The following is a 27,807-nucleotide window of genomic DNA, read 5'->3' on the forward strand; positions in this document are numbered from 1 at the left end:
GTAAAAGCCATGATAGTATTAAAGAATCATTTATAATTTCTAACATAACAGATTCAGTGAAGGACTGTGTGAGTTTGTTGGTGGAATAGGACATTTATATAGCCTCAAGGTGCCATCCCACACCACCAATTACTAAGAAGAAATTTGCTATTAAAATAGAGTGATACTCCCACCTCCTTTACCAAAGTGATCAAATTTTGCATTACTAGTAGCAGGAGAATCTAAAATATGTGTTCTCTGTGAGCTACAATAAAGAGATACATCTTGCAAAAACGCTTACACCGAATCTAATTCTAGAGGAAAAAAATCCGACAAATCCCAAAAGGACATTTTACAAGACAATTGGTTGAGGCTCCTGACAAAATTCAATGATTTAATTTAAAAAGGAGAGTAGGGGAGACTGTACTAGATTAAAAGAGATAATCAATTATAGTTCGTGGGTTGTAGATGGCTATAAAAGGAATTTTGGGGAGAACTGGGGAAATTTGAATATGAACTGTGTATTAGATGATAGGAAATCATTTTCTTAGCTTTGATCACGTACTGTGGCTATGTAGGAAAATATCCTTATCCTTTGGAGATTCATATGGACATTTGGAGGTGAAGTCCTATAATTTACTTTCAAATAATTCAGCAAAAATAGCGTGTGGGGCTGTGTAGGTGGAGAGAGCCGGAGAAAGCAAACGCGGCCAAACGTTAATTAAGGAGCTGGAGGACGGCTATGTGAATGCTCCCTGTACTATTCTTTAAACTTTTCTTCAGATATAAACTTTTGTTTTTTTATTAAGTTGGGGAGGGGCGACTGCCGTTCAGGGAATGCCAGGCGCAAATACACCCAGGAGCAGTCACAAAACCAGCGGTATTTGGTAGCGTTAGGAAAACCTCTTAAATTGACAGCTCCGCCCTCTCCCGGGCCTTCCCCTCTAGGCGGTTCCAGTCACGTGGCTCTGTGGCCCCGCCCACAACTCCCAGAAGCTCGCGCGCGCCGCGGGTAGTTTCCGCCGCCTTTCTGTGGCAGGCCGGGTGCGGCCATGGAGGGCGATCCTCCCCCGGTGGAGGATCGGCGGCGGCTGCAGCAGGAGCTGAGCGAGTTTGTGGAGAGCTGCCGTCGGACGCTGGAGGAGGTGACGGTGTCCTTGGGCTGGAACCTGGATCGGCTGGACCGCGGGGAGGAGGCGGCGGCGGAGGTGAGGGGGTGGGCGCGCGGGGTAGCTTTGGGGCCCTCTGCCTGCGGTCTTCTGTGGCGGTAGAAGAGTCAGCGCGGGGGGCCGTGGGCGTGGGCGCCCCCGACCCTCTGTGGGGCCGTGTGGGCGCCCGGGACCGGGCTTGGAGCGCGTCTGACGCCCCTGACCCTGGGGTGGCGCGCGGGTGCTCGGAGCCCCCCGCACCCAGCCCGGGCGGCAGGCCCGCGGGTCCTCGGGCTCGGGCGGACGGGGAGGGCGCGGGTCGGGGGAGGCCGGGTCGGTGTGATTTAGGAAATAGTGAATGGGTGTCCGAGCGCTCCGCGCGGCGGTATCGGCGCTTTGCTTTGTCGTCTGTCCCCTGGATTTCGCGACTGCTCCCGATTCACTGTCGGGAGAGCCTGGGCGGTCAGTTTTCCCTTCTCTGCCTTAAAACTGCACGTTTCCGACTGGGGACGGCACCGGCTCTAGGACTGTGAAAGGAAATCACCAAGAGATGGTGACTGCCGACTCTCCAAAGCGTTAGAATTCCTCTGGAACAAAAGATGTAGGCCAGTGTGTTAGAGGGACCAATTCTGATTTCCTTCCTTCCTTCCCTCCCTCCCTCCCTCCTTCCTCCTTCCTTCCTTCCTTTTCTTGTGGGGTGGGAGCAAGGGGAGTGTTCCAGTGTGCAATGTGGGATAATTCATGATCTCTGAATTCTTGCTGGGTTTACCATGCTATAATAATTTCTCTTAGGTTTCAATTACATAACTGATTCCCCACAGGCATTAAATTTTTAAATTTTATTTCAGCTGCGCAAAACAACGTAGTCATTGCACATTTACACACGTCACAAGGTGATGACCCCAAGTCTACTACCCATCTGGCCCCATGCGTAGCTATTACAGTACCATTGACTGCATTCCCTATTTGTACTTTATATCCCGTGACTACATATATTTTTTAAATTATAGTTGACATTCAGTATTATTTTATATTTCAGGTGTACAGTGTAGTGGTTAGGCATTTGTATAATTTATGAAGTGACCTCTCGATGATTCTAGTACCCATCTGACACTATACATAGTTTTTACAATATTATTGACCATATTCCCATCCTGGACTTCACATCCCCATGGCTATTTTATAACTACCAATTTGTACTTCTTAATCCCTTCACCTTTCTCACCCAGCCTCCGAACCCTGCGCAGTCATCAGTTTGTTCTCTGTATCTATGAGTCTATTTTTGGTCGTTTGTTATGGTCTTTATATTCAATATGGAGGTTCCTCAAAAATTAAAAGTAGAACTACCTTGTGACCCAACAGTTCCACTTCTGGGTATTTATGCAACAAATCCAGAACACTAATTAGAAAAGGTATATATACCTCCTATGCTTACTGCAGTGCTATTCACAATAGCCAAGATATGGAAACAACCGAAATGCCCATCAGTAGAAGATTGGATAAAGAAATGGTGGTACATTTACACAATGGAGTATTACTCTGCTCTTAAAGAAATCTTAACCATTTGCAACAACGTGGATGGACCTAAGTTGAAATAAGTCAGATTGAGAAAGACAAATACCATATGATCCCAGAGGCATTTAAAGTGTATTTGATTTATATACCAACTGTTCACATTTATTGTATTCACAACATAGTGGAATTAAAAGAAAACACTTTGTTTTTTGTTTAGAGATATATTTTAAGCTGTGAATTTCATTGAGTGGGGTCTAACAAGCCTTTCCATGCCATTGTTTACTCAGCATTATAGTAAATTTGGATTTCTTGTATTAACACTTTATCGTACTTGGTATAGGCCACTTACGATACATTACCTTACCGCTTCCTCATCATTACCTTAATGAAGTAAATAATGTTAAGCCACATTTTGCAGATGAGGAAACAAACCCAGAGAGGTTGGAATTTGTCGAAGGATACACTGCTGATGTCCGTTGGGATTTGAACCCAGGCATTCTGGCTCCTGAGAATCTGTGTGCTTAACTGCTATGCTGCCTCTCTCAAACTCCTTTGTAAAATTCCAAAATTCTGACAGTCAGCTGTGGGTATACATCTAACTTCTGCAAAACCAACAGCTAATATTCAGGAGAGTGACTGGCTTAAAAATCCTGGTAAATGGCATCTATAATTCCTAGACTAGGTGCAGTCCAGATAGTTAATGAATCTATATTGCCGGAGTGTTTTAATACTGAAGTTGAGTGAACAACAGTCACAGTTTCTGTCCTTACAGAGCTTACTGTCTGGTAATAGTGACAGAAGTCAGCCATTACATTATAATGTGACAAAATCTATGACGGGTGGGATGGAATTGCTGTAGCACAGGTTGTAGGCTGTGGTGGGACAGTAAAGACTTCCTGGATAAAGTGAATTCTAAGCTGATAAATAAAATTGAGTGAATTAGCTAGGTGAAGCACAGAGGAACCATCAACAGCCTGTGTAGAAGTCCAGAGACAAGGGCGTGACCAGATCAGGAAACCTCCCGCACTTAAGGATAGCTAGGGCATAGGATGTGGAGGAGGAGGACAATGACGGTGGTTGGGGGCCAGATCTTACAGGTCCTGTGTCAGCCATTTTAAAGAATCTATATACATATATATATTTTTATGACGGCAGTAGGGGAGGCATGAAAATATTTTACGCCAGGGCATACCATAATTATATTTACCTTTGAATAAAGGTAAATTTGCTTATATTTATTGAACACTTGCTATGTATTAGGTCCTGTTCAAATTGCTGTATGTATGTAAATTCATGTATAACTTCATCTTGATAAGAGCTTTGTGAGAGAGGTCCTGCTATTATACCTGTTTTATAAATGAGGAAACTGAGGCAAAGAAAGGATACTTACCTTGACCTCATGCTATAGTCAGTGAGGCAGAGCTGGGATTCAGACTAATTACAGTGTGGAGAATGGAATGGACAGCAAGACTGGAAGCGAAACGAGTTAGGCAATGGCTGCTGTAATCCAGGAGAGAGATGATGATGTCTTGAATTGGGAAAGTGGTAGTGGGGATGGATTATGTGGAGAGATTTCAGAGTTATTTAGGAGTAAGAACAATAGGTGATTGATTAGATGTGGATGATGTGGGAGAAGAGGAAGTTTCTTGCTGGAGCAAGTAGGACCTTTCCCTGAAATAGGAAACAAAAGATGAATGGGTTTGGGGGTCAGGAGATCATGAATATCATGAATTTGTTTTGGTCCTGTTGAAATATTAGTGTAAGGTACTCAAAGACAAACGAGGTCTCAAGATCTAGATTTGGGGAATCATCATGATATAGTGACAGTTAAAGCCATGAGTTCTTCCAGTAAGTGCATGTCAAATGGTAAAAGACTGCTGGTTAGACCTGCATGAAACACCAGCATTTAAAGTGGGACAGGTAGTGGTAACATACACAGTGGAATGGCATTCAGCAATGAAAATAATATTTTGCCATTTGTGACAAAATGAATGGACCTAGAAGGTATTATGCTAAGTGAGATGAGTCGGATAGAGAAAGACAAATACTGTGTAATTTCATTTATATATGGAATCTAAGAAAAAAATCAACAAAACCAGTAACACCCGTAGAGATAGAGAATAAGCTGAAGGTTGCTAAAGGGGTGGGGTTTGGTGGTTGGGAATTAAAATAAATAAATAGAAAAAAATATGTGTAATCCAGGTATATAAGGTCATTTTGGGGGGAGGGGAATAAAGAGGGACAGGTAGAACACGGAAGACAGATCTTTAGAGGACCAAGTAGGAGCTGAAGAGGTAGAAGGAACATGAAGAGTGTATCAGGATGACAGAAATGGACAAGTGGATTGTGACCTAAGAGTTCAAATATTACAAGGATAATGGTCTGTGCTTTGGCTATATAGTAGGAAGAAAGTAGGTGAGCTTGTTGAGGCAGTGAGTGGGAACAAATCCTAAATCCTCAGAGTTGGGTTTTGAAGGGGTGGAGTGGGGACAGAGGGGTAGGGAAATTGAGGGAGGTTGATATTTTTAATATGTACATTACATTCAAACGGGGTTGGGAGAGGCCTGCAGAAGAGGACATAACTAGATAGTACCACTTAAGTATAAACATTTAATGGTATAATTATTTAAATTTTTATATATTATGTATCTTTTTTCTTTGTTTCTGTTTGATTTTCATAGGATGAAATTGTGATATGCCCTTATGATTCCAATCATCGCATGCCTAAATCATCTTTAGCAAAGCACATGGTATCGTGTAGATTGAGGAAACTGGGCTACACCAAAGAAGAAGAGGTATCATATATTTATTATGTATATGTCATATAATTGATGCATTAATAAATTCACAATATATGGAAGGTATAGTGTGAGATTTTCTGACATAAAATAATAGTCATTTGTGGGGTAAAATGGTACTTGCCTAATATCATGAATTATTGCAAGAAATATTTAAACAATGCTAATCAATTGTTGGTTTATGTCATATCTTAAAATAGTTAATCCTCTGATACTCAAAAACACTAAGTGTTGTTTTTTGTTTTCCTGTTTAGGATAAAATGTATAATTCTGAATTTTTCTATGAGAATGTGAAGATACCTTCAATTACTTTGAGTAAGTATTAACTTAATAGGTTATAACTTTAAAATATCTTACTATAGATATATCTATGTAGATATTGATAATTCATTTTTGAATTATCAAAAGAATAGACTTTATAAGTATGCTTAGGATTAAAGACATTTTGTACCTTCAGAGAATGTATGATTAGTTAATATATAGTCAGATTAGTTTTTGTAACCTGAACTTTAGAGACCAGACTTATATTAATAGGCAGTGAAAACCCTGCAAAGCTTTGTACAGTAGGACAGACACTGTTCTTGGTTATAACAAAACTCTGGCCACACCACACAGTTTGAAGATAGGACTGAGGATGGAAATGTGTTCCAAGAGGTTAAAATCTTGGGTTCTGAAATCAGAATGCCCTGATTCAGCTCCTGGTTTTGTCACTAATAGATGTGTCGTTCAGCATGGTAATTATCCTGTTTGTTGCCTAAATTTGTTTATAAAATGGGTATCATGGTAATAGTTCCTTTGTGAGGATTAAATGATATAAGTAATAGTTTTAGAATGCTGCCTGACACTTAGCTGGGAATCAAGAAATGTTAGATATTATTGGTTGCTAAGAATTATGGTGGCTTCTGCTGCTGCATGCCTGATTATAATGTTTTCTGAACCACTTGAACTCTGGCTACTGACTGGGATCTAGCTAGACCTGGAAGAATTCTCCGTTCAGATTATGTAGGCAGTGATGTGGGTGTTTTCCTCTATTAAGATTCTTGAAGGTTAGTCTCTATGTGCCCAAAGAGCTTGGATTAGAAACCAGTAAATAATTTAATTGTGGACACTGATGATTTATATTGTGTTTGTGGGCTTTTTTATTTTGACAGCTAAGGATTCACAATTCCAGATAATTAAGCAAGCTGGAACTACAGTTGGAAAAGATGGTGACTGTTACAATCAAAGTAAGTGGCATCATAGTTTGAGCTAATTAATGAATCAAACTTTTTTCCCCACAAACATATTACTAATTTTTAAGAAAAATCTTGTGAAAACAATGGGAAAGGTTAAGTTTTACATTTAATATTAAGCTGCTGTGCTTGGTGTCAACTTCATTTGTTAGATATTTTCTGCTCAAATATACCAGTCTCACCAGGAAACTATCTTAGCTAGGTCTTCATACTTTGGAATTACCCAATAGAAGAGATTGCCTTGTACATAATTTTTAAAATTAGGCTTATTTAGTAAATAAATCCCATTGAGTGGCAGTGTTTTACCCTGAGATTGCCTCTTTTGAGAATTCGCCCACTGTTAAGTGTAAGAATGTTGAGATGCAATATAAAAGGAAAGGCTGAAAGAGATCAGTTTCCACAGCTGCCTCTCAGAATAAAGCACAAAGTTTTCCACGCAGTTTCAGAGCGTTTGTGGATCCCTTCATGCCCAGCTTTGGAGCTGGGGTAGTGTTTCTGTCTGGGACTTACTTCAGCAGAGCCTAGGTTAGAATTTTTAAGTATGAGCTTTTCGTAAATTGAAAGAAAATTTAATCCATCAAAAACATAGAAGTATATGAGTAAATAAAGTTAATTAGATTTCTGAACCTAGATAGGACATCCAGCCTAAGCATGACTGGCTCCTTTTATAAGGATTTCTGAGTTGTGTTTTGAATCTTCTGAAGGTAGCTTTCTCTGGACATCATAGCTTTTTTTTTCATCACTCTTTTTTCCTATCTGAATTGTATTCACCAGACCATTGTTAATTTGTTTTCTTCCTTTTTGAAGTTCAGAATCTTAACCCATTGTGCTAGCAAACATCTGGGCTTGATTTCTCCCTAATCACACTGGCTTCAGAAGGAGGAAGTCTCTTAACCCTTAGTCTATATTATGTTAGTTCCTTACAACAGCCATAAGCACATTTCTTGTATTTTCTGTTTTGATGTACTCCCATTTTTATGTACTTTTGTGCTAAATTCCAGGTTTTTTTCTTTGAGGAAGTCATTTGACTCTCATCTTATCTGACTCTCATCAGATTACTGAGCTGTGATCAGTCAAGCCTTTTTGTGGCTCTTATTATTGGTTCTACGCATTGCCCCTGTTTAGTTAATCAACCAATTAAAAAGAGGATGTTGTTTTTGTTTTTTGGAGGGGTTAATTATTAAAGGACTTTATGTGACCTTAACTAGTTAGATAGATTTACTGAATTTATTTTAGAGTTGAAAGAGACTTTGGAGATCATCTAATCCAGTGTCTGCTTTTTACAGATAAGGAAACTGATATAGATGATAAAGTCCTGGTGTGTTTGTTCTAAAGGTCCTCAATATTTTTATATTTGCAAAGAGATTCTTTTTTTCAAAGCTCTTATATATTTCATTGCTCCTTCACAACAAACTTGTAGTAGGTTGGATAAATATTTTCCCCTCCATAATAGGTGAAGAAATAGAGGCACACAGAAGTGAATTAATATTCCTTTGCTAGATAATAGCAAAGCTGGATCGAGAACCAAGTTCTGAATTTTGCCACAGACTGAACTGAGTTATTCTGCTTTCTGTTAGAAACTCTACATTTAGTGAAATTTGTGGATTCTGGGTATTGCTCAAATATATTCATTATTTTTTATGCCTGTCATTAAATAGAATATCACAAACTTTAAACCTGTACATACTGTTATAATTTGTACTGTTCATTGTTTTTTCTATTTTGTGTAAGACTGTTTCAAAGAAATAAACTAGCTGCTTCGTCTTGTACAAATGACAACTTTTCTGAGTTTTTGCTTCCTTACCTGTGATATAAAACTATCTTGTGGTATTATTTACAGCAATAGAGATAATGAATGCTGAACTAGCCTTAACTAATAATTGGTAGCTGCTATTGGTTAAGCAATTTAATTTCTAAGAAAGTTAATGTATAGAAAGCAATATTAAGGTAATGTGATGGGTGATAATATTTTTATATGTATGAGTAATTTTCTACAACATTAGAAAATGTTCTAAATTTTTTATTTATATAATTGAGTAATAAGGCAGATTGAGTTCTTTACAAAAGCAAAGAATTACTTTGAATGAATACTTCTTTCAATAGATAAGAGGAACTTACTTGATTTTGAATTTTTTGCACTAGCTTAAATTAAGACTTAATTATTAAGAATATTTTTATATGATCTGTAACCCTCTTTTTAAAACTTTTTTTCATCTTGGGTAAAGTTCTACAATTTCTCAACAGAGATGATTTTTTATGGATCACTTATGTCTTAGACCTTTTAAATATTTTACCCCAGGACCTCTTTAATATCTTCTTATTGATGTATTTACTTTGAAGGAAGATGACAAACATGAACAATTTCACATTTTCCCATTTAATTAATATTTTGTCTGTTATTCACTAAATTATAATTTTCGATGGGATTATATTTATGTTTTCATTTCATCAGTCTTGTTGGATCTAAACTTACGGTACAGAATTCACAGTCCATTAACCTTTATGAAAGCTTAAACCACCATTGGATCTACTTATGTTCAGATACAGTTACTTTGGTTAGTTTTATAACCAGGATGTTAATTTCAATCATAAAAAATCATTTTGTAGTGGCCTATCTTTGTCCTTCAGTATTAAAGATTCACGTTGCTGTACTTCAGTTTCATGAAGTATACAGCTGACCCTTGAACAACATGGGTTTGAAGCGTACAGGTCCACTTATGTGTGGATTGTTTTGGCCCTCTGTATCTGTGGATTTCGCATCCATGGATTTTGGTGTCTAAGGAGGATACCAAAACAGTATTTTTGATCCACAGTTGGGATATCAGGGGATGCAGAGGGCTGACTATAAGCATTGTTCTATGCCTAAGGGACTTGAGCATCCGTGGATTTTGGTATCCACGGAGGATTCTGGAACCAGTCCCCTGCGGATACCAAGGGCTGACTGTAGTTAAGTTTTTAGGGAGTCAAAAGTTATACGAGGATTTTCGACTGTGTGGGGAAGGTGGGGTCAGCGCTCGTACAGGCTCAGCTGTACTGGGGTCATGGGCATGGTTTGAAGGTCAGTGTACTACGCGGAAGAACGCTAAAATTCATTACAGTGGTTCTAGAGCTCATCTGTTCTTACTGCATGGGAGACTTTGGCAAGACAGTTTGCTTCTGTGGGCTTTAATTTCTTTATCTCTAATGTTAGGAAATTGAGTCTGTATGAATTCTCCCTAAAATTCTGAATTTTAGGAACAACACCTCTTGTTAATATTTAATATTGTATCTCATAGGTTTAAGATATCCTGTGATGGCAAGAGTGACTAATATTAAAAAGTTGATTAGAGTTTCAGTTTGGGGTGATTGAAACTTCTGGAGTTGGATAGAAATGATGATTGCATAACAATGTGTACTAATGCCAATGAACTATACACTTAAAATGGTTAAAATGGTAAATTTTGTTATGTATATTTTAACACAATTTAAAAAACTGTACAAAAAAGGAGATAGATCACAGAATTGATACAATTACAGTGCATTCAGATATATCTCTAAATCATATAGAAACTTACGTTTGAAAATTTACATTTTATGTAAGCTTATTTAAGTGTGTTTACCCATTTTTTCTTCTCAGAAATATCTGTGTTCTGAATGATTTGAATGCAGTTTATTTAACTTTTCCTGTACTTTTTCTTTTTCAGTAATTGGGGTGAGTATAAAGAGGAATTAGGAACCTGAATGTACTCCTTATTTAAAGATATGCAGTATCCTTTTTGCAAATGATATCCTTTTAAAAGTATCACTCAAATTTCTAAACTATTTTAATCACTGTCACAATATTATAGTATTGATTTGGAATTAATATCAATCTTCACCATATAGAAATTTAAGATGAATAAAAGAAAACTGCAGAATATTTTAAAGAGGAAATTATATTTCTTTGTTTAAAAGTAACCAGCAAAGGTTTATGTGGAGCTTGTTTACAATACAGTCATGCACTGCATAATGACATTTTGGTATACAACAGACTGCCTATACGGTGGTGGTCCATAAGGTTACAATGGATTATAAACAAAAGTTTGTGATGTCAAAAGAAAAGGCTGAACCTGATTACGTAGGATGTTGGATTTATTGCTAGCTCTGGGTGGTTTAAATAGACCAAGAAGGTTAGCTTGTCTGTCTACCTGCCTTATGCCCTGCCCCTGGCTGGGGCCTGGAGTTGGTGAAGGAGTGAGGGGAGCAGGCTGAGGAGGAGGGGAGCCCAGGAGCCCCCCTGCCTACATATGACCACCCACATACACTCCTGTACACAAACTCACTTCCCTTGCCTTCCTTTCTTTTTATCTCTCCTCCCAGTTGCATTCCTCCCTTGCTCTTTCTTCCCACTTTATTATTTCTTATCTCAAACTTTATCTGCCTCTTGATCTCTGCTTCTGTTCTCCCTTTCTTTCCCCTTCTTTTTCTTCTCTCTCCCCCTCCCTTCCTTTCTACTTATGTCTCCCTCCCATGGTGCCTCCCTCGACAGTGCTCCCCTGCACCCCCAACTCACAAGCCTACACACATACTTTATCTTTTACACTGTATTTTTACTACTTTTTCAAGGTTTAGATATGTGTAGATACACAAATACGTTGTATTACAATTCCCTACAGTATTCAGTACAGTAAATGCTGTACAGGTTTGCAGCCGAGGAGAGAGAGGCTACCCCATAGAGCCTGAGTGTGGTGGGCTGTACCACCTACGTTTGTGTCAGTGCACTCAGTGATGTTCGTACAATAAGAAAATCGCCTAACGACGCATTTCTCAGACATATCCCCGTCATTAAGTGGGGCATGACTGTACATCAGTGTTTTCTAATCTTTGCGTTTTTCTCCCAGACTTTTATTGCCTGTATTGAAAGGAATTAGGTTTATCAAAGCTAACTCATTTTTATATTATAAAGTTAAATGTTTTAACCTCTGGCTACATAAAAGGGCTTTTCCTGGTGTCCACCAGAATTCGAATAAAATTGATTGACTTGAAAGGAAAGCCTTCTTCCCCACTTACTTTAAATCCTTTGACTAGTACAAATCGCAGTGTATTGTTATCCCTAGCTGTTAAACCACAGACGCAGATTCAGTGTAGCTATCTATGCTCTTAATATGTAGACAAATGTAAAGTCAACTCTTTTTTTTTTTTTTTGGTTTCTAATGCTTAGTTCCTAGTGTGCTTTTATTAGAACTGTTTTTTTTTTTTTTTTTTTTTTGCCTCTTAGGAAGTCAACAAGGTTAGACTTTATCAAATATAAGTAACTGGGAAGAGCTACTGATTTTACATTGTTCAGTGAACCAAAGTTATTACTTTAGGGTGACCTAGCAAAAATTAAAAGGATTCCTTTAGTAGCTCATGTTCTTTGTTTGCATTAGTGAATAATGAAGTCTGGGACTATCGTCTTAAAATGCTTTATTTACAGTTACAATAATTTTTTTATTTCACTGAGAAAATTTGAATCTCAAAACAAAAAATTTCTTCAGTGTTTATACATCATATCAAGGTATTGTATTTCCTTTTTTTTTGTTAATGAGCAGATTTTAGAAGTTCTGTAACTGTCGTGGGGGCACCGCTGTTAACTTTTTTCAGTTAACTTGGTTAAGCCAATATGCTTCCTCTTCAGAAACTTAAAACAAGTTTAGTCTCAATTTAATCTGTCTTTCTCTGGTCTGAGGAAGTATAGGGTTTCTGCTACTGAATTGTTTTCTGGTCCCTAGCTCTAAGTCATTGCACAGATGGGATATATTTTGAATATGGAATAGCTAGCTTGATGAAATATTTTTCGTATTTCTATAATTTATTTTTAAAGGGACTATAATGTGTATTGCCTGTTCAAAGTTTTTTTTACTCTAGCTTTTTTGGGAAAAAGCATGTAAACAGAAAGAAAGTTAACATCTACTTTTATAATATGGGTAGCCTTTTAAAAGTTGTTATCCAAAAAATTTTCTTATAGGCAAATGGTAATTACTGTCTGCCTTCATGGAATCTGTCTTTTAACGTTGTTGGAGAGAATAACGAACAGCTACAATACATCCTTTATTTGGATATAGCATTCAGAATACCATTTATCACATAGGTTGATATTTTGTATATTTAGTGATTATGAAAAAAATGTGTTAATCCCGCATTATTGCAGCATATGTTTAAAGATAAGTAGTAGAATTTTAATTCCACAATACTTCATGTATTGTTTATTCTTGTGGTTTTATTTTTACTTTAGGGATTTATTCTTCATTGCCTGTTGAAGTTCCTCTGAATCATAAACGGTTTGTTTGTGATCTGACCCAAGCCGATCGTCTTGCCCTCTATGATTTTGTAATTGAGGAGACAAAGAAAAAGCGCTCTGATTCTCAAACTGTTGAAAATGACAGTGATCTCTTTGTAGACTTGGCTGCAAAAGTCAATCAAGGTTAGAAATCAGTATCATAATTTTATATTTTATAATTTAAAAATATTTTACATTTTTATAATTTTGTATTTTTATATTTTTATATTTTTTAATTTTTATATTTTTAATTGTTATCCCATTAATATATGATGTGTCAGTCTACTTTGAGTTGGAATAGGATGGTTTTGTATTATCTGATATTCACATACGTGTATATATTAAGATGTTTACTTAGTACATGAAATTTTGCTCTCTGATTTTTACATTAAGCATAGCTTCCTTCTATAAGAATGTTACTTACAGCTGTGCTGTTACTTGAATCTCTTTACCTAAACACTCTTATATTCAACTAATGGCTAGAGAAAATGAATGATATAAAACTTAACACATTTACATAATGTAGAATTTTTGCATGCTACATTGAAATGTTGAAACGTAGTATGATTGTGGTGGTATTCCTTCCTGCTAATTTATAAGAATTTAAAAGGTAAGGACATATTAATTTTATTTTATTCTTTTATTAGATAATAGTAGAAAAAGTCCAAAGTCTTACCTTGAAATCCTGGCAGAAGTGAGGGATTATAAAAGAAGACGCCAGTCCTATAGAGCTAAGAATGTTCATATAACCAAGAAATCATATACGGAGGTAAGTTTTACATAGTCTCGTAAAGCTTTGCCGAGAACAGAATTTCCCTTAGGTAGTTTTCTAAGTCTGTTTTGTGGATTTCCACAGTTTCTTGGAAAGGTTTTCTGAAAGAAAGTATCCTCTAGGTGGCCATACCTGATTTATATTTGCTCCATCACTTTCAAATTCCCCCTTTGCCAGACAGAGGCTTTTTAGAGTACAAAAACCTTATATAAAGAGGTTGCACAGTCCTAAGAAGCTACCTGGTTTTTTTTAACTTTTATTTGTTAAGTGTGTTTTTCCAGGACCCGTCAGCTCCAACTTAAGTTGTTTCAGTCTAGTGGAGGGCACAGCTCACAGTGGCCCATGCGGGGATCAAGCCAGCAACCCTGTCATTATGAGCACCACCCTCTAACTAACTGAGCTAACTGGCTGCCCAAGAAACGACATACTTTTGGGAAAGTGGTTGGAGCATGAGTTTTGGCTTTAAATAAACCGGTCCTTAAGTTTTGATTCTAATGTTTATCATTGGCTTTTTTCACTTGGTTGGGCAAGGTAGTTTTGAGCTTTTTAAGATTTGACTTTTTTTTACTTTATAATACAGACTTTGTAGGGTTGTTAAGAGAATTGATTGAGATTATGTATGTTGACACAAATTGCTCAATTAATAGCTGTCTTTTTTGGCAGAAATTTTAGTGTGCTTTTATGTACTCTACTAAATATTTGGGCTTAAGAAATATCTTAGTATAAATTATTTATAATTCATACTATAAATTATAGTATAAATAAATAGTATAAAATAATTTATACCATAAATTATTTATAATTTATGGTGTAAATTATAACTATATAATGTATATATAAAAGCATATAATTAATTACAGTGATCTCTTGATGTCTATCTAGATTTATTTTCAGATGTTATTTAGTGGATAGAGTTGATTAATTTTTTGGTACATGAATTGCCTTCCCTGGACTCTAATTTCCTCATTGAATCTAATTGTTCCCACATTATTTCTTACTTCTCTCCACAATGTCAAAGAACTTCCATAATCTGATCTCATTCTACCAAGAATTTTCTTTTGTTTTAGTCAAGCATCTCTCTTAAACTATATCTGATTAACACAGCTTTATTCTTATCTTCATGTCCTAATACATGTTGATTTCTCATCTGAAATGCTTTTTGTTTTGCTGTTTTAAGTCTTTTTTTTCTGTTGTGTTAATTCCACATGTACAATACTATAACATCTGTAGACTACAGAGTTATCACCCCCAAAAGTCTAGTTACTGTCCATAACCATGCAATTGACTCCTTTCCCCTTTTCACCTACTGCCCACCCCTCATCCCCTGGTAACCACCAATCTATTCTCTGTGTCTATGAGTGTCTTTGTTTTGTTTGTTCATTTTTTTGTTGTGTTTTTTAAAAGATTCCACATATGAGTGAAATCATGTGGTATTTGTCTTTCTCTGTCTGACTTATTTCACTTAGCATTATACCTTCAAGGTCCATCCATGTTGTCACAAATGGCAAGATTTCATTCCTTTTTATGACTGAGTAGTATTCCTGTGTGTGTGTGTGTGTGTGTGTGTGTGTGTGAGAGAGAGAGGGAGAGGGAGAGGGAGAGGGAGAGGGAGAGGGAGAGGGAGAGGGAGAGGGAGAGGGAGGGAGAGAGAGAGAGATCCATCTATTCATCCATCGATGGACATTTAGGTTGTTTCCATATCTTGGTTATTGTAAATAATGGTACCATGAGCATAGGGGTACATCCATCTTTTCAAATCAGTGTTTTTCTATTCTGGATTAATACTTAGAAGTGGAATTCCTAGTCATATGGTAGCTCTATTCTTAATTTTTTTAAGGAATCTCCATACTGTTTTCCATAGAGGCTACACCAATTTACAGCCTCACCAACAGTGTATGAGGGTTGCCTTTTCTCCACATCCTCTCCAACACTTGTTATTTCTTGTCTTTTTGATAAGGTCATTCTAACAGGTATGAGGTGATAGTTCGTTGTAGTTTTGATTTGTATTTCCCCAACAATTAGTGATGTTGAGCATCTTTTCCTGAGCCTGTTAGCCATCTGTATGTCTTTGGAAAAATGTCTATTTATGGTGGAATCTTTAGTGTTTTCTATATATAGTATCATGTTGTTTGCAAATAGCAACATTTTACTTCTTTTCTGATTTGGATGCCTTTTATTTAGTTCTCGCCTAATTGCTGTGCCTAGTGCTTTTTCAAATATTATGTTGAATAAAAGTGGTGAGAGTGGGCATCATTGTCTTGTTCCTGATTGTGGAGGAAAAGCTTCCAGCTTTTCATCATTGAGTATGGTATTAGCTGTGGGTTTGTCATATATGAACTTTATTATGTTGAGATACTTTTCCTGTATATTCACTTTGTTTAGAGTTTTTATCATAAATGGATGTTGAATTTTGATTCAACAGTGATTTTTCTGCATCTATTGAGATGATCATATGATTTTTATTATTCATTTTGTTAATGTGTATCACACTGATTGATTTATGGATGTTGAACCATCCTTGTATCCAGGGAATAAGTCCCACTTGATTGTGGTGTGTGATCCTCTTAATATATTGTTGAATTTAGTTTGTTAATGTTTTGTTGAGGATTTTTGCATCTGTGTTCATCAAGGATATTGGCCCGTACTTTTTGTGTGTGTGTGGTGTCCTTATCTAGTTTTGGTATCAGGGTAATTCCGGCCTTGTAAAATATGTTTGGAAGAGTACCTTCCTTTTCAGTTTTCTAGAAGAATTTGAAAAGGATAGGTATTAAATCTTTGAACGTTTGCAAGAATTCAGCAGTGAAACCATGTGGTCCTGGACTTTCATTTGTTAGTTGGTTTTTGATTACTGATTCAATCTCCTTACTAATATTGCTTTGTTCAGATTTTCTTTTTCTTTATGATTCAGTCTTGGAAGATTGTTATGTTTCTAGGAATTTATCTGTTTCTTCTTTGTTGTTCAATTTGTTGGTGTATAATTGTTCATAGTAGTCTCATGATCCTTTGTATTTCTGTGGTTTTAGTCGTAACTTTCATTTCAGATTTTATCTGAGTCTTTTTTTTTGTAGTCTAGCTAAAGGTTTATTGATTTTGTTTATCTTTTCAAAGAACCAGCTCTTGGTTTCATTGATCTTCTGTATTGTTTTTTTTAGTCTCAATTTCATTTGTTTCCTCCCTGATCTTTATTATTTCCTTCCTTATACTGACTTTGGGCTCGTTTTTTCTTTTTCTGTTTTCTTTAGGTGTAAAGTTAGATTGTTTATTTGAAATTTGTATTGTTTCTTGAGGTGGGGCTATATTGCTGTGAACTTTGCTCTTAGAACTGCTTTTGCTTCACCCTATAGATTTTGATGTGTCGTATTTCTGTTTTCATTTGTGTCGAGGTATTTTTAATTTTTCCTTTGATTTCTTTAATCATCCATTTGTTGTTCAGTAGCATGCTGTTTAATATCACTTTTTGTGGTTTTTCCAGTTTCCTCATTGTCATTCATTTCTAAATTTCGTACCATTGAGGTTGGAAAAGATGCTTGATATCATTTCAGTCTTCTTGCATTTATTGAGACTTGTTTTGTGGCCTAACGTGAGGTATCCTAGAGAATGCTTTATATGCACTTGAGAAAAACGTATTCTGCTGCTTTGGATTGAATTGTTCTATATGTATTTATTATGTCCATCTGCTCTAATGCGTTGTTTAAGGCCAATGATTCCTTATTGATTTTTCTGTCTAGATGCTCTACCCATTGTTGTACATGAGGTGTTAAAGTACCCTCCTACTATTGTATTGTTTTCAACTTCTCCATTTGGTTCTGTTACTGTTTGCTTTATGTATTTCAATGCTCCTACATTGGGTGCATATATATTTGTAGATGTTGTATCTTCTTGCTGGATTGACATCTTTATCATATACTGCCCTTCATTGTCTTATTAGTCTTTGTTTTAAAGTATGTTTGTCTGATATGAGTATAGCAACACCAGCTTTCTTTTCATTTCCTTTTGTATGGAATATCTTTTCCATTCTTTCACATTCAGTTTGTGTTTATCCTTCTGAAGTGAGCCTCCTGTAAGCAGCATATAGGTAGGTCTTGTTGTTTTATCCATTCAGCCACTCTTTGTGTTTTGGTTGCTAAATTTTTTCCATTTACATTTAAAGTAATTGTTGATAAGTATGTACTTACTGCCATTTTGTTAATTGTCTTTTGGCTGGTTTTATGACTCCTCTCTGTTCCTTTCTTCCTCTTTTTCTCTTCCCTTGTGGTTTGATGATTTTCTTCAGTGTTATGTTTATAGTCCTTTTTAATTTTCTTTTGTGTAGTTTACTATATGTTTTTTCTTTGTGGCTTTCATGAGGTTCACATGTAACATCCTATGTGTATAACAATCTCTTTTAAGTTGATAGAAACTTAAATTTGAATACATTCAAAAGCTTTACATTTTTCCCTTTCCCCCCACGTTTTATATTTTTGATGACACATTTTACGTCTTTTTATTTTGTGTTTTCCTTGACTAATAATTGTAATTTTAATTTTCCTTCTTTTGTTTTTAACCTTCATACTTGCTTTATAGATGATTGATCTCCTTTACTGTATATTTACCTTTTCAAATGATATTTTTACTTTTGTATGTTTTCTTATTAATTAATGCTTTTTCTTTTTTGCTTAGAAAAGTTTCTTTAACATTTCTGGTAAAGCTGGTTTAGTGGTGATGAACTCTTTAAGCTTTTGCGATGAACTCTTAAAGCTTTTGCTTATCTGGAAAACGTGATCTTCAAATCTTAATGTTAACCTTGCTGGATGGAGAATCCTTGGTTGGAAATTTTGCCTTTAAGGACTTTGAATATGTTAGGCTGCTCTCTTCTGGCCTATAAAGTATCTGCTGAAAATGTGCTGGTGCCTTGATGGGGTTTGCCTTGTATGTAACAAGTTGTTTTTCTCTTGCTACTCTCAATATTCTCTTTTTATCCTTCATGTTACCATGTTAATTACAATGTGTCTTGGTGTGATTCTCTTTAGGTTCATCTTATTTGAAACTCCCTGGGCTTCTGGATTTGGGTGTCTGTTTTCTTTCCTAGATTAGGGAAGCTTTTTGCCATTATTTCTTTAAATAACTTTTCTGGCCCTTTTCTGTTTTCCTTCTGGCACCCCTTTAATGTGAAATTTATTCCACATGATGTTGTCCTAAAAGTCTCTTAAGGTATTTTCGTTTTTTAAAATTCTTTTTTCTTTTTGCTGCTCTGTCTGGGTGTATTTCGTTGCTGTGTCTTCCTACTTACTGATTTTTACTTCTACTTCATCCAGTTGCTGTTGAACCCCTTGAGTGTATTTTTCAGTTCAGTTATACTGAACTGGTACTTTCTTATATTTTCTATCTCTTAAAGTTCTCACTGTGTTCATCCATTCTCTCAGTTTGATGAACATTTTTATGACTTTTGCTTTGAACTTTTTATCATTAGTTTGCTGTTACCTCTGTTTATGACGGTTATTTTTCTGGGTTTGTTATGTTCTTTGGTCTGGAACATGTTTCTTTGTCTCCTCATTTTGCCTGACTCTCTGTCTATATATATTAGGTGAAATAGCTACCTCTTCCAGTCCTGAAGGAGTGGCCTTGTGTAGCAGATGATCCATGGGCCCCAAAGTACAATCTTCTCTTACCACCAGAGCCAGGTGCTGTAGGGGGGCTGTGCCTACTCATGGCCTGTGGCAGGGCCAACTGCAGTGTAAAGATGGGCAGAGTGCAGAGTGCTCATCAGGTGTAGCTGCTGTGCAGGGAGCGTGGGGTGTGTGGTGTGTTTGCCTGACTGGTTGTGTGGCTGCTGCACAGGTGGGCAGGGTGCAGGTGCTTGCCTGGCCTGGTAGCAGTGCCAGATGGATAAATCACTCTACTGGTGCTGGCAGGCTAGGAGGGCACCAAAAATGGTGTACACCAGCTTCGTCACAAGCAAGTTAGAATGAGATAGCAAAAATGGTGCCAGCTAGCGCGTTTGTCCCTGGGGAAAAATCTTAGCAGGTTCCTTCCTGCCTCTTTGACGGCTGCTTTAAGTTTAGTAAGTGGATCTTTCTCACTTCGTGGTCTAGGCCTTTTCAGACTGCTTTGTGCTGGATCCCAAGGTGAGGGGTCTGCACACATGCCCTTTAGGAGCAGGTTCTACATGCCCTGCAGTTCTATTTCTCCTGGTTTTAATCCCCATTGATTTTCAAAACCAGGCATTTTGGGAGCTCTTCTTCCCAGTGCTCGATCCAAGAGTTGCGGTGCCTAATCTGGGGCACAATCCCTTCACTCTTTGAGGGCGAGTTCCGTATTTTTTTTGGATCCCTCCTGGCTGTGGATCACCATGTCTGGGGTGGGGTCCCAGGTGAGACCATTCATCTCTCCTGCCCATCTTGATGCATCTCTTTTATCTTTTGTTGTGGAGGCACTGTTCATCTAGCTCTCAGGCCTTTTTCAGAGGAAATTATTCCATATGTAGCTGTATATTTGTTGTGTCTATAGGAGGAGGAGAGTTCAGGGTCTTCCTATGCCTCCATCTTGGACCGGAATCTTCACTTTGAAATCTTGATACCCACTGTTGCCGTGAGGTGCTAGTTCTGAGCCATGCACTGGCTTATTGCATTTGTGCTCTGTACCACGTGACTTAGCATTTAATTTTATGCTGTTCTTTTTGCAATTAAAGTACGTGTTTCAGACTTACCTCTTCCAGTAGAGGTCTGGGACCATGTCATACAACCTCAGTGATTCCTATAGTCCCTCAAACACTTGGTTGGACATCATTTGTTTCTTCAGTAGTCACATAACCTTGCAATCAAGTTTCAGTGTTGCTGCTAGTGTTCTTTATAATTTTATGGTTAACTTTTTATTATGGAAATACTCAAACATGTACTAAAGTGGATAGAATAGTCTAACAAATCTGTATGCACCCATCACCCAGCTTCAACAATTATCAACATAATTAAGGAGTTTGAATCTCCTTGTCTTATTTATACTCCCACTCACTACCTATCTCCCTTGCTGTGATGCTTGGTAATTTTGGAAACAGATCCCAAATAATCTTTCGTCTCTAAATTACTTCAGTTTTTACAATTCTTTTAGTGATTTATGTCCCTGATTTATATTTATATTCAACATTTTAGCCATTCCTAGCTTCATTTCTATCTTACGTAATTTTTGTTTGCTTTGAACTAGAACCTGAACTTTGATAAATTTCAGTAAAAATGTATTACGTAGTGTAGTTACTGTGCATAACAAACTACTGTGGGTTATGTAAGATAAATGTACACAGATCCCACCCTCAAGGAACTTCTTATAGTTTAACAAGTGAAAAAGACCTTTCAAAATACAGGTTGCTGGAGGAGAGTGGAGGAGAGAGAAAAAAAAAATACAGGTTGCTGTAAGTGCTAAAAGAAGGTGAGATCAACATATGTATAGAGAAGATAGTACTTGAGAGGTAAGGGCATGTCTGTTTATTGGCTCTCTCCTTGTGCCAGATTGACTGTGTGGAAACTGCACCAGTAACATTTGGGCTTCCCAGAGCTCACAGAGCTACTAGTCAGGGAGTTATATAGGCTACTCCGGAAGTGCTAGAGCTGGAATTGGGATTCAGGTATGTGTGACTCATGTCACTCCTTAGGTTACACCTTGACCTATCTTAGTTTTTCCACAAGACGATTATGAAGGAGGGGAAATGGTGGATAAGGATTTTCCAGGTGAAAGGACTAGTGCTCCTAAAAGGAAATAAAAGTACAGGGGTTTTCCAGAGACCCGTTAGTAATCCAGGGTGGCTAGAACTTAGGGTTTTTGAAAAACTATCAAGTGGGAGATAAGGCTGCTTCTACTATGTGATGTAGTAAAATTGTGGAAGGCTTCGAAGGCTCTATTAAGGAATTTGGACATTGTGCCATTTTACTTCAGGCTCTGCTGAAAATTTTTTTGAGGTGGGGAGAAACGCAGTCAGACCTGAGCTATAGTGTATCTCTGAGATTGGCCCTTTTCTCCATGCCTTTCTTCTTAAAACTTTCCTAATTAGGCTTGAGGGAACCAACTGTAAGCTTCTATTTTAGTTTCATTTAAGTAGTGACCAGCGTGGTGCTTGATGCAATAGGATAAATAGGGAAAAAAAAAACACTTTTAACTGTTCTTAGGTGATTTATAGTCTCATTGGGAAAGTATCTGAAGTGACTAATGTTTCATGTTTTGTCTGTCATCTTAATTATAAGGTTTTTTGAAAAGTTTTATTTGTAAATAATCTAAAGCATACAAATAAATTGCAAAACTGAAATAGTACAAAGAACTCCTATCCTTTATACAAATCACCTGTTTTCACATTTTGCTCCATTTGCTTGTCATTTGTACTCTCTTCATCTGTACATATTTTTGTTTTCAGTCTCTATCTACATAATTTTTTTCTGAATTATTAAAGGGTTACATACATCATGATTCTTTATCCCTACATACGTCGTATGTGTTTCCTAAGAATAGGGATCCTTTCCTACATAATCATAGCATGGTTATCAACTTTAGCAAATGTTAACATTGATATAATGCTTTTATCTACCATTCATATCCCAATTTGACTATTGCCTTTTTTATGTTTTCTAAACTGCACGTCCCACAGTCCACTGTATCAAAGTTCTTAATAAGTATTTGATTTTGTCAGCAGTGACTTTTTTTTTTTTTTAGCATTATAGTCTTAATTGTTTGAACAGCTTCCTTATCTGAAATTCTGTGCTTATCTCTCCTAAGGTGATTCGGGATGTGATAAATGTGCATATGGAAGAACTCAGTAATCAGTGGCAAGAAGAGCAGGAAAAAGCGGAGGATGACACTGAAAAGTATGTCATTGTACTTATCAGTGAAAATACTCTCTTTTTAATCTGTTACCTATAATTGTTTAACTAAACTTTAGCATTTCCAAGGCCCTTAGTAGCACACTATCATTCATCAGAATGCTTATGGTTTCTTGTCATTGCTCAGGATTATTATACCAGAGTTGTAAAACACATTATAAAAGCTATATTTCTTTGATTACCCTCTTATTATGGAATGTAAGATTATACACATTTATTTAGATGCTGTCTATCACTGGTTTGATACAGAATATTAGGCTTTATGCTGGTCTATACTGGAGACCAGTGGTTAAAACTGACTGATTGATGTTCCTTTTGATGTTTCAGGAATGAAGAAAGGCGATCAGCCTCCTTAGATTCACGGCAGTCCGGTGGGAGCTATTTGGATGCTGAGTGTTCACGACATAGAAGGAATCGGAGTAGGAGTCCACATAAAAGAAAAAGAAACAAAGATAAGGATAAAAACTGGGACTCAAGAAGAAGGAAAGAGAGGTAAGTCTAACTCCACGTCATCCAACATTGAATTGTTTAATTTTGAAAAATAGACAGTTCATTTTGTTATAGACGATGTTGAAAAAAATAGATTGTAAGAATAAATTAAGGAGAGTAAATAATTGATGAAAATTCTTAACATTTGTCCTATTTCAGTTCAAATAACTACAGCTCTGGTGACAGTTCTCTATATGCCTGATTGGATATAGGTTTCTGGTTTTTATTACTTGTTTTTTAACCAGGGTGTATGAAAGTAATGTCTAGGTAGAAAGTTAGTTATGTTAAAAAAGTATTTGCCTTTCTTCTGCTCCTTCCTTCCTCTCTTTCACCCTCTCTCTCTTTCTTGTTCTTTCTTTCTCTTGCTAATTCCTCAGATAAAGGGTGTATAGTGTCTATCCAAACTTTAATGTCAGTCAATTGACCCTTGTTAATATCCTTGATGACATTTTGATAGCTGAGAGATATGAACTCGTACTAAAATAATAAATTTAAATCAATTGAGGTCTCTTCCTATATTCTAGCTGCTTATTGGGCATCTACCTGGATCTCAGGTTCATCAAGTCTATAACTGAACTTATTTTCTTTCTCTCAGTTTGCTCCTCTTTCCCCAGTGTTTGCTGTCCTGGTTAGTGGCTGACCATCATCTGTTCATCTGAGCCAGAAATCAAGGGGTCATGGTAGATACTCCTTTTTTATTCCTTACCATCTGATCTTAATCGCTGTCAGTTCTACCTGAAGATACCGTATATACACCTTCTCCTCCTGTCATTATTGCTGTCCATCTGGAAAGTGATAGTAGTTTTCCTAATTGTTCTACCTGTCTCTAAGCTTGTCCCTTATGGATCCAGTCCTACCCTACTGCCAAAGTGAATTTTCACCTTTTAAAACTCTTTAGTGGCAAAATTCACATTCCTTAGAATGGCTCTCAAGACCAGCAGGATCAGGGCATCTGCCCACCTATCCCTGTATTTTGTCACTACCCCATGAAACGCATTACTTATGCTCTAGCCAGCCCAAATTTCTTACAGTTCCTCTTTCACACTGTGCCCCAACTGTGCCTTTCCACGTCATGTTCCGCTGCCTAATTTTATTTTAAAGCCGGCTTGGTAAACCCCTCCTCATCCTTTAGACCCAGCTTAGTCATTCCCATGAAGCCTTTTTTCACTCATTCAAACAGAACTGATCTTTTCCATTTGTTACCAGTCTACCTAGCACATTCTTTTTATGGTACTTAATTATTACTCTCCTTACTAGACTGTGAGCTCTTGGAGGGCAGGTCCATGTCTTACTTAGTAGTACGTGCACAGTGCTTGTCTAATCATAGGCTCTCAAATGATATCTTATCTCTCCAGGGCCCCTGGTGATCAGGAATTAATAGGTTTATTGGTTTAAACATTTTGCTCATATGATCATGCAGTTCATATTTTTAAAGCTAGGTATGATTTAGACCTCTTATAAAAATGAACTATTTGCTTAGTAATCCCTTTGGATTCGTATAATGAATGATATTTTGTAATTATATACTCTTGTACATATATAATTATATACAAAGTTAACTGTTGATTAGCTATCAGAAATTGTGTACTCTTCTTTGTGGTTCATTAGTACTTCTTCTTAATTAATTTTTGACATGTCTGATCAGTCCCTATTGACTTAAATACATTAGACAGCCTCAAAATCTAAACATGAATAATTTTCTTTTAGAGAGGATAAACTGTATATTAGCAGGAACTACTTCTCAATAGGCTAATCTTTGATATTCCCCCCTGAGATGGAATGAATTGTGGGGAGTTGAGATAGGAACCAGGGAAGGATGTCAGATAGTTTCTGAATTCCTTTTATGACTTTAGTAGTCTATTGAAATGAATTCTCTGGTCATAAACCATGTATGAGTATGTACATTCAAAGTTAATTTAAGAGTGGAACTCCAAACTGCAGTTTTAAAAAAGTCCATTTTGTTTATCCTCTTCTCAGTTTTGTCCCTTAGTTTTAATGATGCGTTTTTCATATTTACTCTTTAAAAAGTCACTGTTCAGTTCTAAATGTTGTTTTTACTTGTTCTGTTTTATATCTGATGTAAGTATGTTACTGATGAATGATTTTTTAAAGCTCTTATATTAAAATGTCATCATTTATGATAATTTTTTTCACCCCTTTTATTTCAGGGATGGGGAAAGACATCATAGTCATAAAAGAAGAAAGCAGAAAGTATAAATGAAGTATTTGCATGTATCAAGCTGATGCCATTCATGATACCAACATGCCAATATTTTTATTGTAATTGCTTTGAGTAGGAGAATGTGTTTATATGACCTGTTTAGTGCTCAAATCATTATTTTTCATAACTGCTTATATCTCAAACCATGATTACACTATTTGTCCTATAACTTTGTTTTTCTTATATTTTAATAGGTGATTGCTTCCTATTCCTATTTTGTTTCATTTTTTTTTGATAATTTATGTATCGGAAAATTTTTTAATGGCAATATTTAATTATATAAATAATACACAAATACATTCTCATTGTAAAAAATTCCAACCTTACAGATAAGGCTAAAGTCTCCTTGGAACAAGTCTGCAATCCTGATCCCCTCTAACCCCCCATGGTAACTACTTCACTACCATTAACGCTATGCAGACTGGTGAAGTGTAATAGGGAAAAACAAGCTAAATGTCTGTCAGGAGCGGAAAGGCCTGGCTAAATAAAATGCACTGTAGTCATACAATAGGTTACTGTATTGGATTTAAAAGAAATAAACTTTATCTATATGAACATGCATAGATCTCAGAAACAATGTTAAGTGAAAATAGTAAGTTGTAGAAAGGGTATACAAGTTATATATCTTTGTACAAAACAATACTATATGTATTCAGTGGCTGTATATGAATGTAAATATATTCTTAAAAGTCCAGAAGAACCCCTGCCAGACTCACAACTGATGATTTTGAGGGAGATGTTATAGATAGGGGAGATAAGGGGTGGAAACCAGGACTGGGAGGGTGATCAAAGGAAACTTGAGCTTTATCCATAATACATTAATTTTTTAAAAGTAAGGTTTTCATGTTTGTTAATTAAAAAAATACTGTCATTCTGTTTTCTGTACATGAACTTTATTGCAGTACTGTTTACATAAAATAAAATGCACCCATTTTAAGTGTCCATTTCATTGCATTTTGACAAACTTATACCCCCCATGTAACTATCACCTCAGTCAAGATAGAGAACATTCCCATCACCCACAAAAGTTCCCTTGTACCCCTTTCCATAACCAATTTCTCTACCCACAGCCATAGGCAAGCAGAGATCTGCTTTTTGTTACTGCTGATGAGATAAGTCTTTTTAGAATTCATATACATGTAGTGTACTCTGCCTTCTTCCCCCACATACTTTTGAGGTGGAGCCACGTTGTTGTGTGTGTCAGCGGTCTGTCAGTGTATTCTGTTGTAGGATACATCATTCAGTGAAACTTTGGCATTAAATGTCTGCATTTCAGTATCTTGAGCCTTGAAAACCTAGCTTAAAGATTCCAGGTGGGTTCCAAATAGAAATGAAACCTTAATTATTTCAGTATGTAACTGACAATGACAGAAAGGTTCACTGGATTCAGATCCGATTGGCTGTTAGGCTTCAGGTATGGAAAACAGCTTTCAGATTCATAGGTTGGAAATCAACAGGTCACTTGCCAATATGAAGTCATATTACTGCCATTGTATTTATTTCTAAATATATAAAATTCAGATTTAAAAATCTTAAAAACGAGGGCCGGCCCGGTGGCTCAGGCAGTTAGAGCTCCGTGCTCCTAACTCCGAAGGCTGCCGGTTCGATTCCCACATGGGCCAGTGGGCTCTCAACCACAAGGCTGCCAGTTCAATTCCTCGACTCCCACAAGGGATAGTGGGCAGTGCCCCCTGCAACTAACAAAGGCAACTGGACCTGGAGCTGAGCTGCGCCCTCCACAACTAAGACTGAAAGGACAACAACTTGACCTGAAAAAAGTCCTGGAAGTACACACTGTTTCCCAATAAAGTCCTTTTCCCCTTCCCCAATAAAATCTTTAAAAGAAAAAAAAAATCTTAAAAACGAGAGCTTTGGAGTTACCATAATGATGAGCTGTATGAAATTACTTCTTTTGAAAGTCATAATTTGAATTATCAGCAATTTCATATAGCATAATTTAATTTATAATTTTGGTTTTCATTATAATTTTAATGATTTTACTAACTGGAAGAAACTAAAGAGTAAAATTAAAAGGAATATTTGGGTTTTTCATAGAAGAGAAATAAGTGGGAAGGAGGAATGCGATGGTGTGATTGGGGAAAAATAGGATAGTATGGAAAAAGATGATCTAAAATGTAACCAGAGTTCTTTAAAGTCCCAAATTTTAAGTATAGTGTCAAATACTGCAAACTAATAAAATATAGATTTAGATAGTGACAGGTATTGTATTTGTGTGATCCTTGAACATATTAATTTTCCATGCTTATCTATTTGTGTTTTAAACTCCACTGCATTACTAGCTCCTTTATCAATATAACCCGCATGCCTAGCATATAATAGTTATTTGTTATTTTAAATTTTGACAAAAGCATTTGCAAACCCCTGTCACCTAACATCTAGTTTTTTATTCATAAAGTGCTGATATTAATAATTTCTGTAACTGCTGTCCATCTTAACTATCCATTAATTCCTAACTCAGATGACATCTTCTCATCTACATTTTTGATCTAACCAAACTTGTTCTCTTGAACTCTTTAAA

At 36.6% G+C, this 27,807-nt stretch overlaps 1 protein-coding gene across 2 annotated transcripts; it reads left to right on the forward strand.

Moving 5' to 3' along the window:
- The first annotated feature begins 957 nt into the window (after positions 1–957).
- SNRNP48 (small nuclear ribonucleoprotein U11/U12 subunit 48) lies at positions 958–27,095 on the forward strand. Of its 2 annotated transcripts, XM_081055827.1 has the most exons (10): positions 958–1,187; positions 5,324–5,437; positions 5,695–5,755; positions 6,592–6,666; positions 12,905–13,093; positions 13,597–13,718; positions 22,455–22,543; positions 22,886–23,050; positions 23,643–23,727; positions 25,216–26,211. In XM_081055827.1, exons 1-9 carry the CDS (start codon positions 1,032–1,034, stop codon positions 23,704–23,706), a joined length of 1,035 nt encoding a protein of 344 aa, XP_080911953.1. In that variant the 5' UTR covers positions 958–1,031; the 3' UTR covers positions 23,707–23,727; positions 25,216–26,211. The 2 variants fall into 2 exon arrangements, with proteins under 2 accessions (XP_080911953.1, XP_080911954.1); XM_081055828.1 differs by lacking the exon at positions 23,643–23,727 and having other exon boundaries at positions 25,216–27,095.
- The last annotated feature ends 712 nt before the right edge of the window (positions 27,096–27,807 follow it).

This window comes from Rhinolophus hipposideros (assembly GCF_964194185.1).
Source record: "Rhinolophus hipposideros genome assembly, chromosome: 8".
In the NCBI taxonomy this organism is placed as follows: domain Eukaryota; kingdom Metazoa; phylum Chordata; class Mammalia; order Chiroptera; family Rhinolophidae; genus Rhinolophus; species Rhinolophus hipposideros.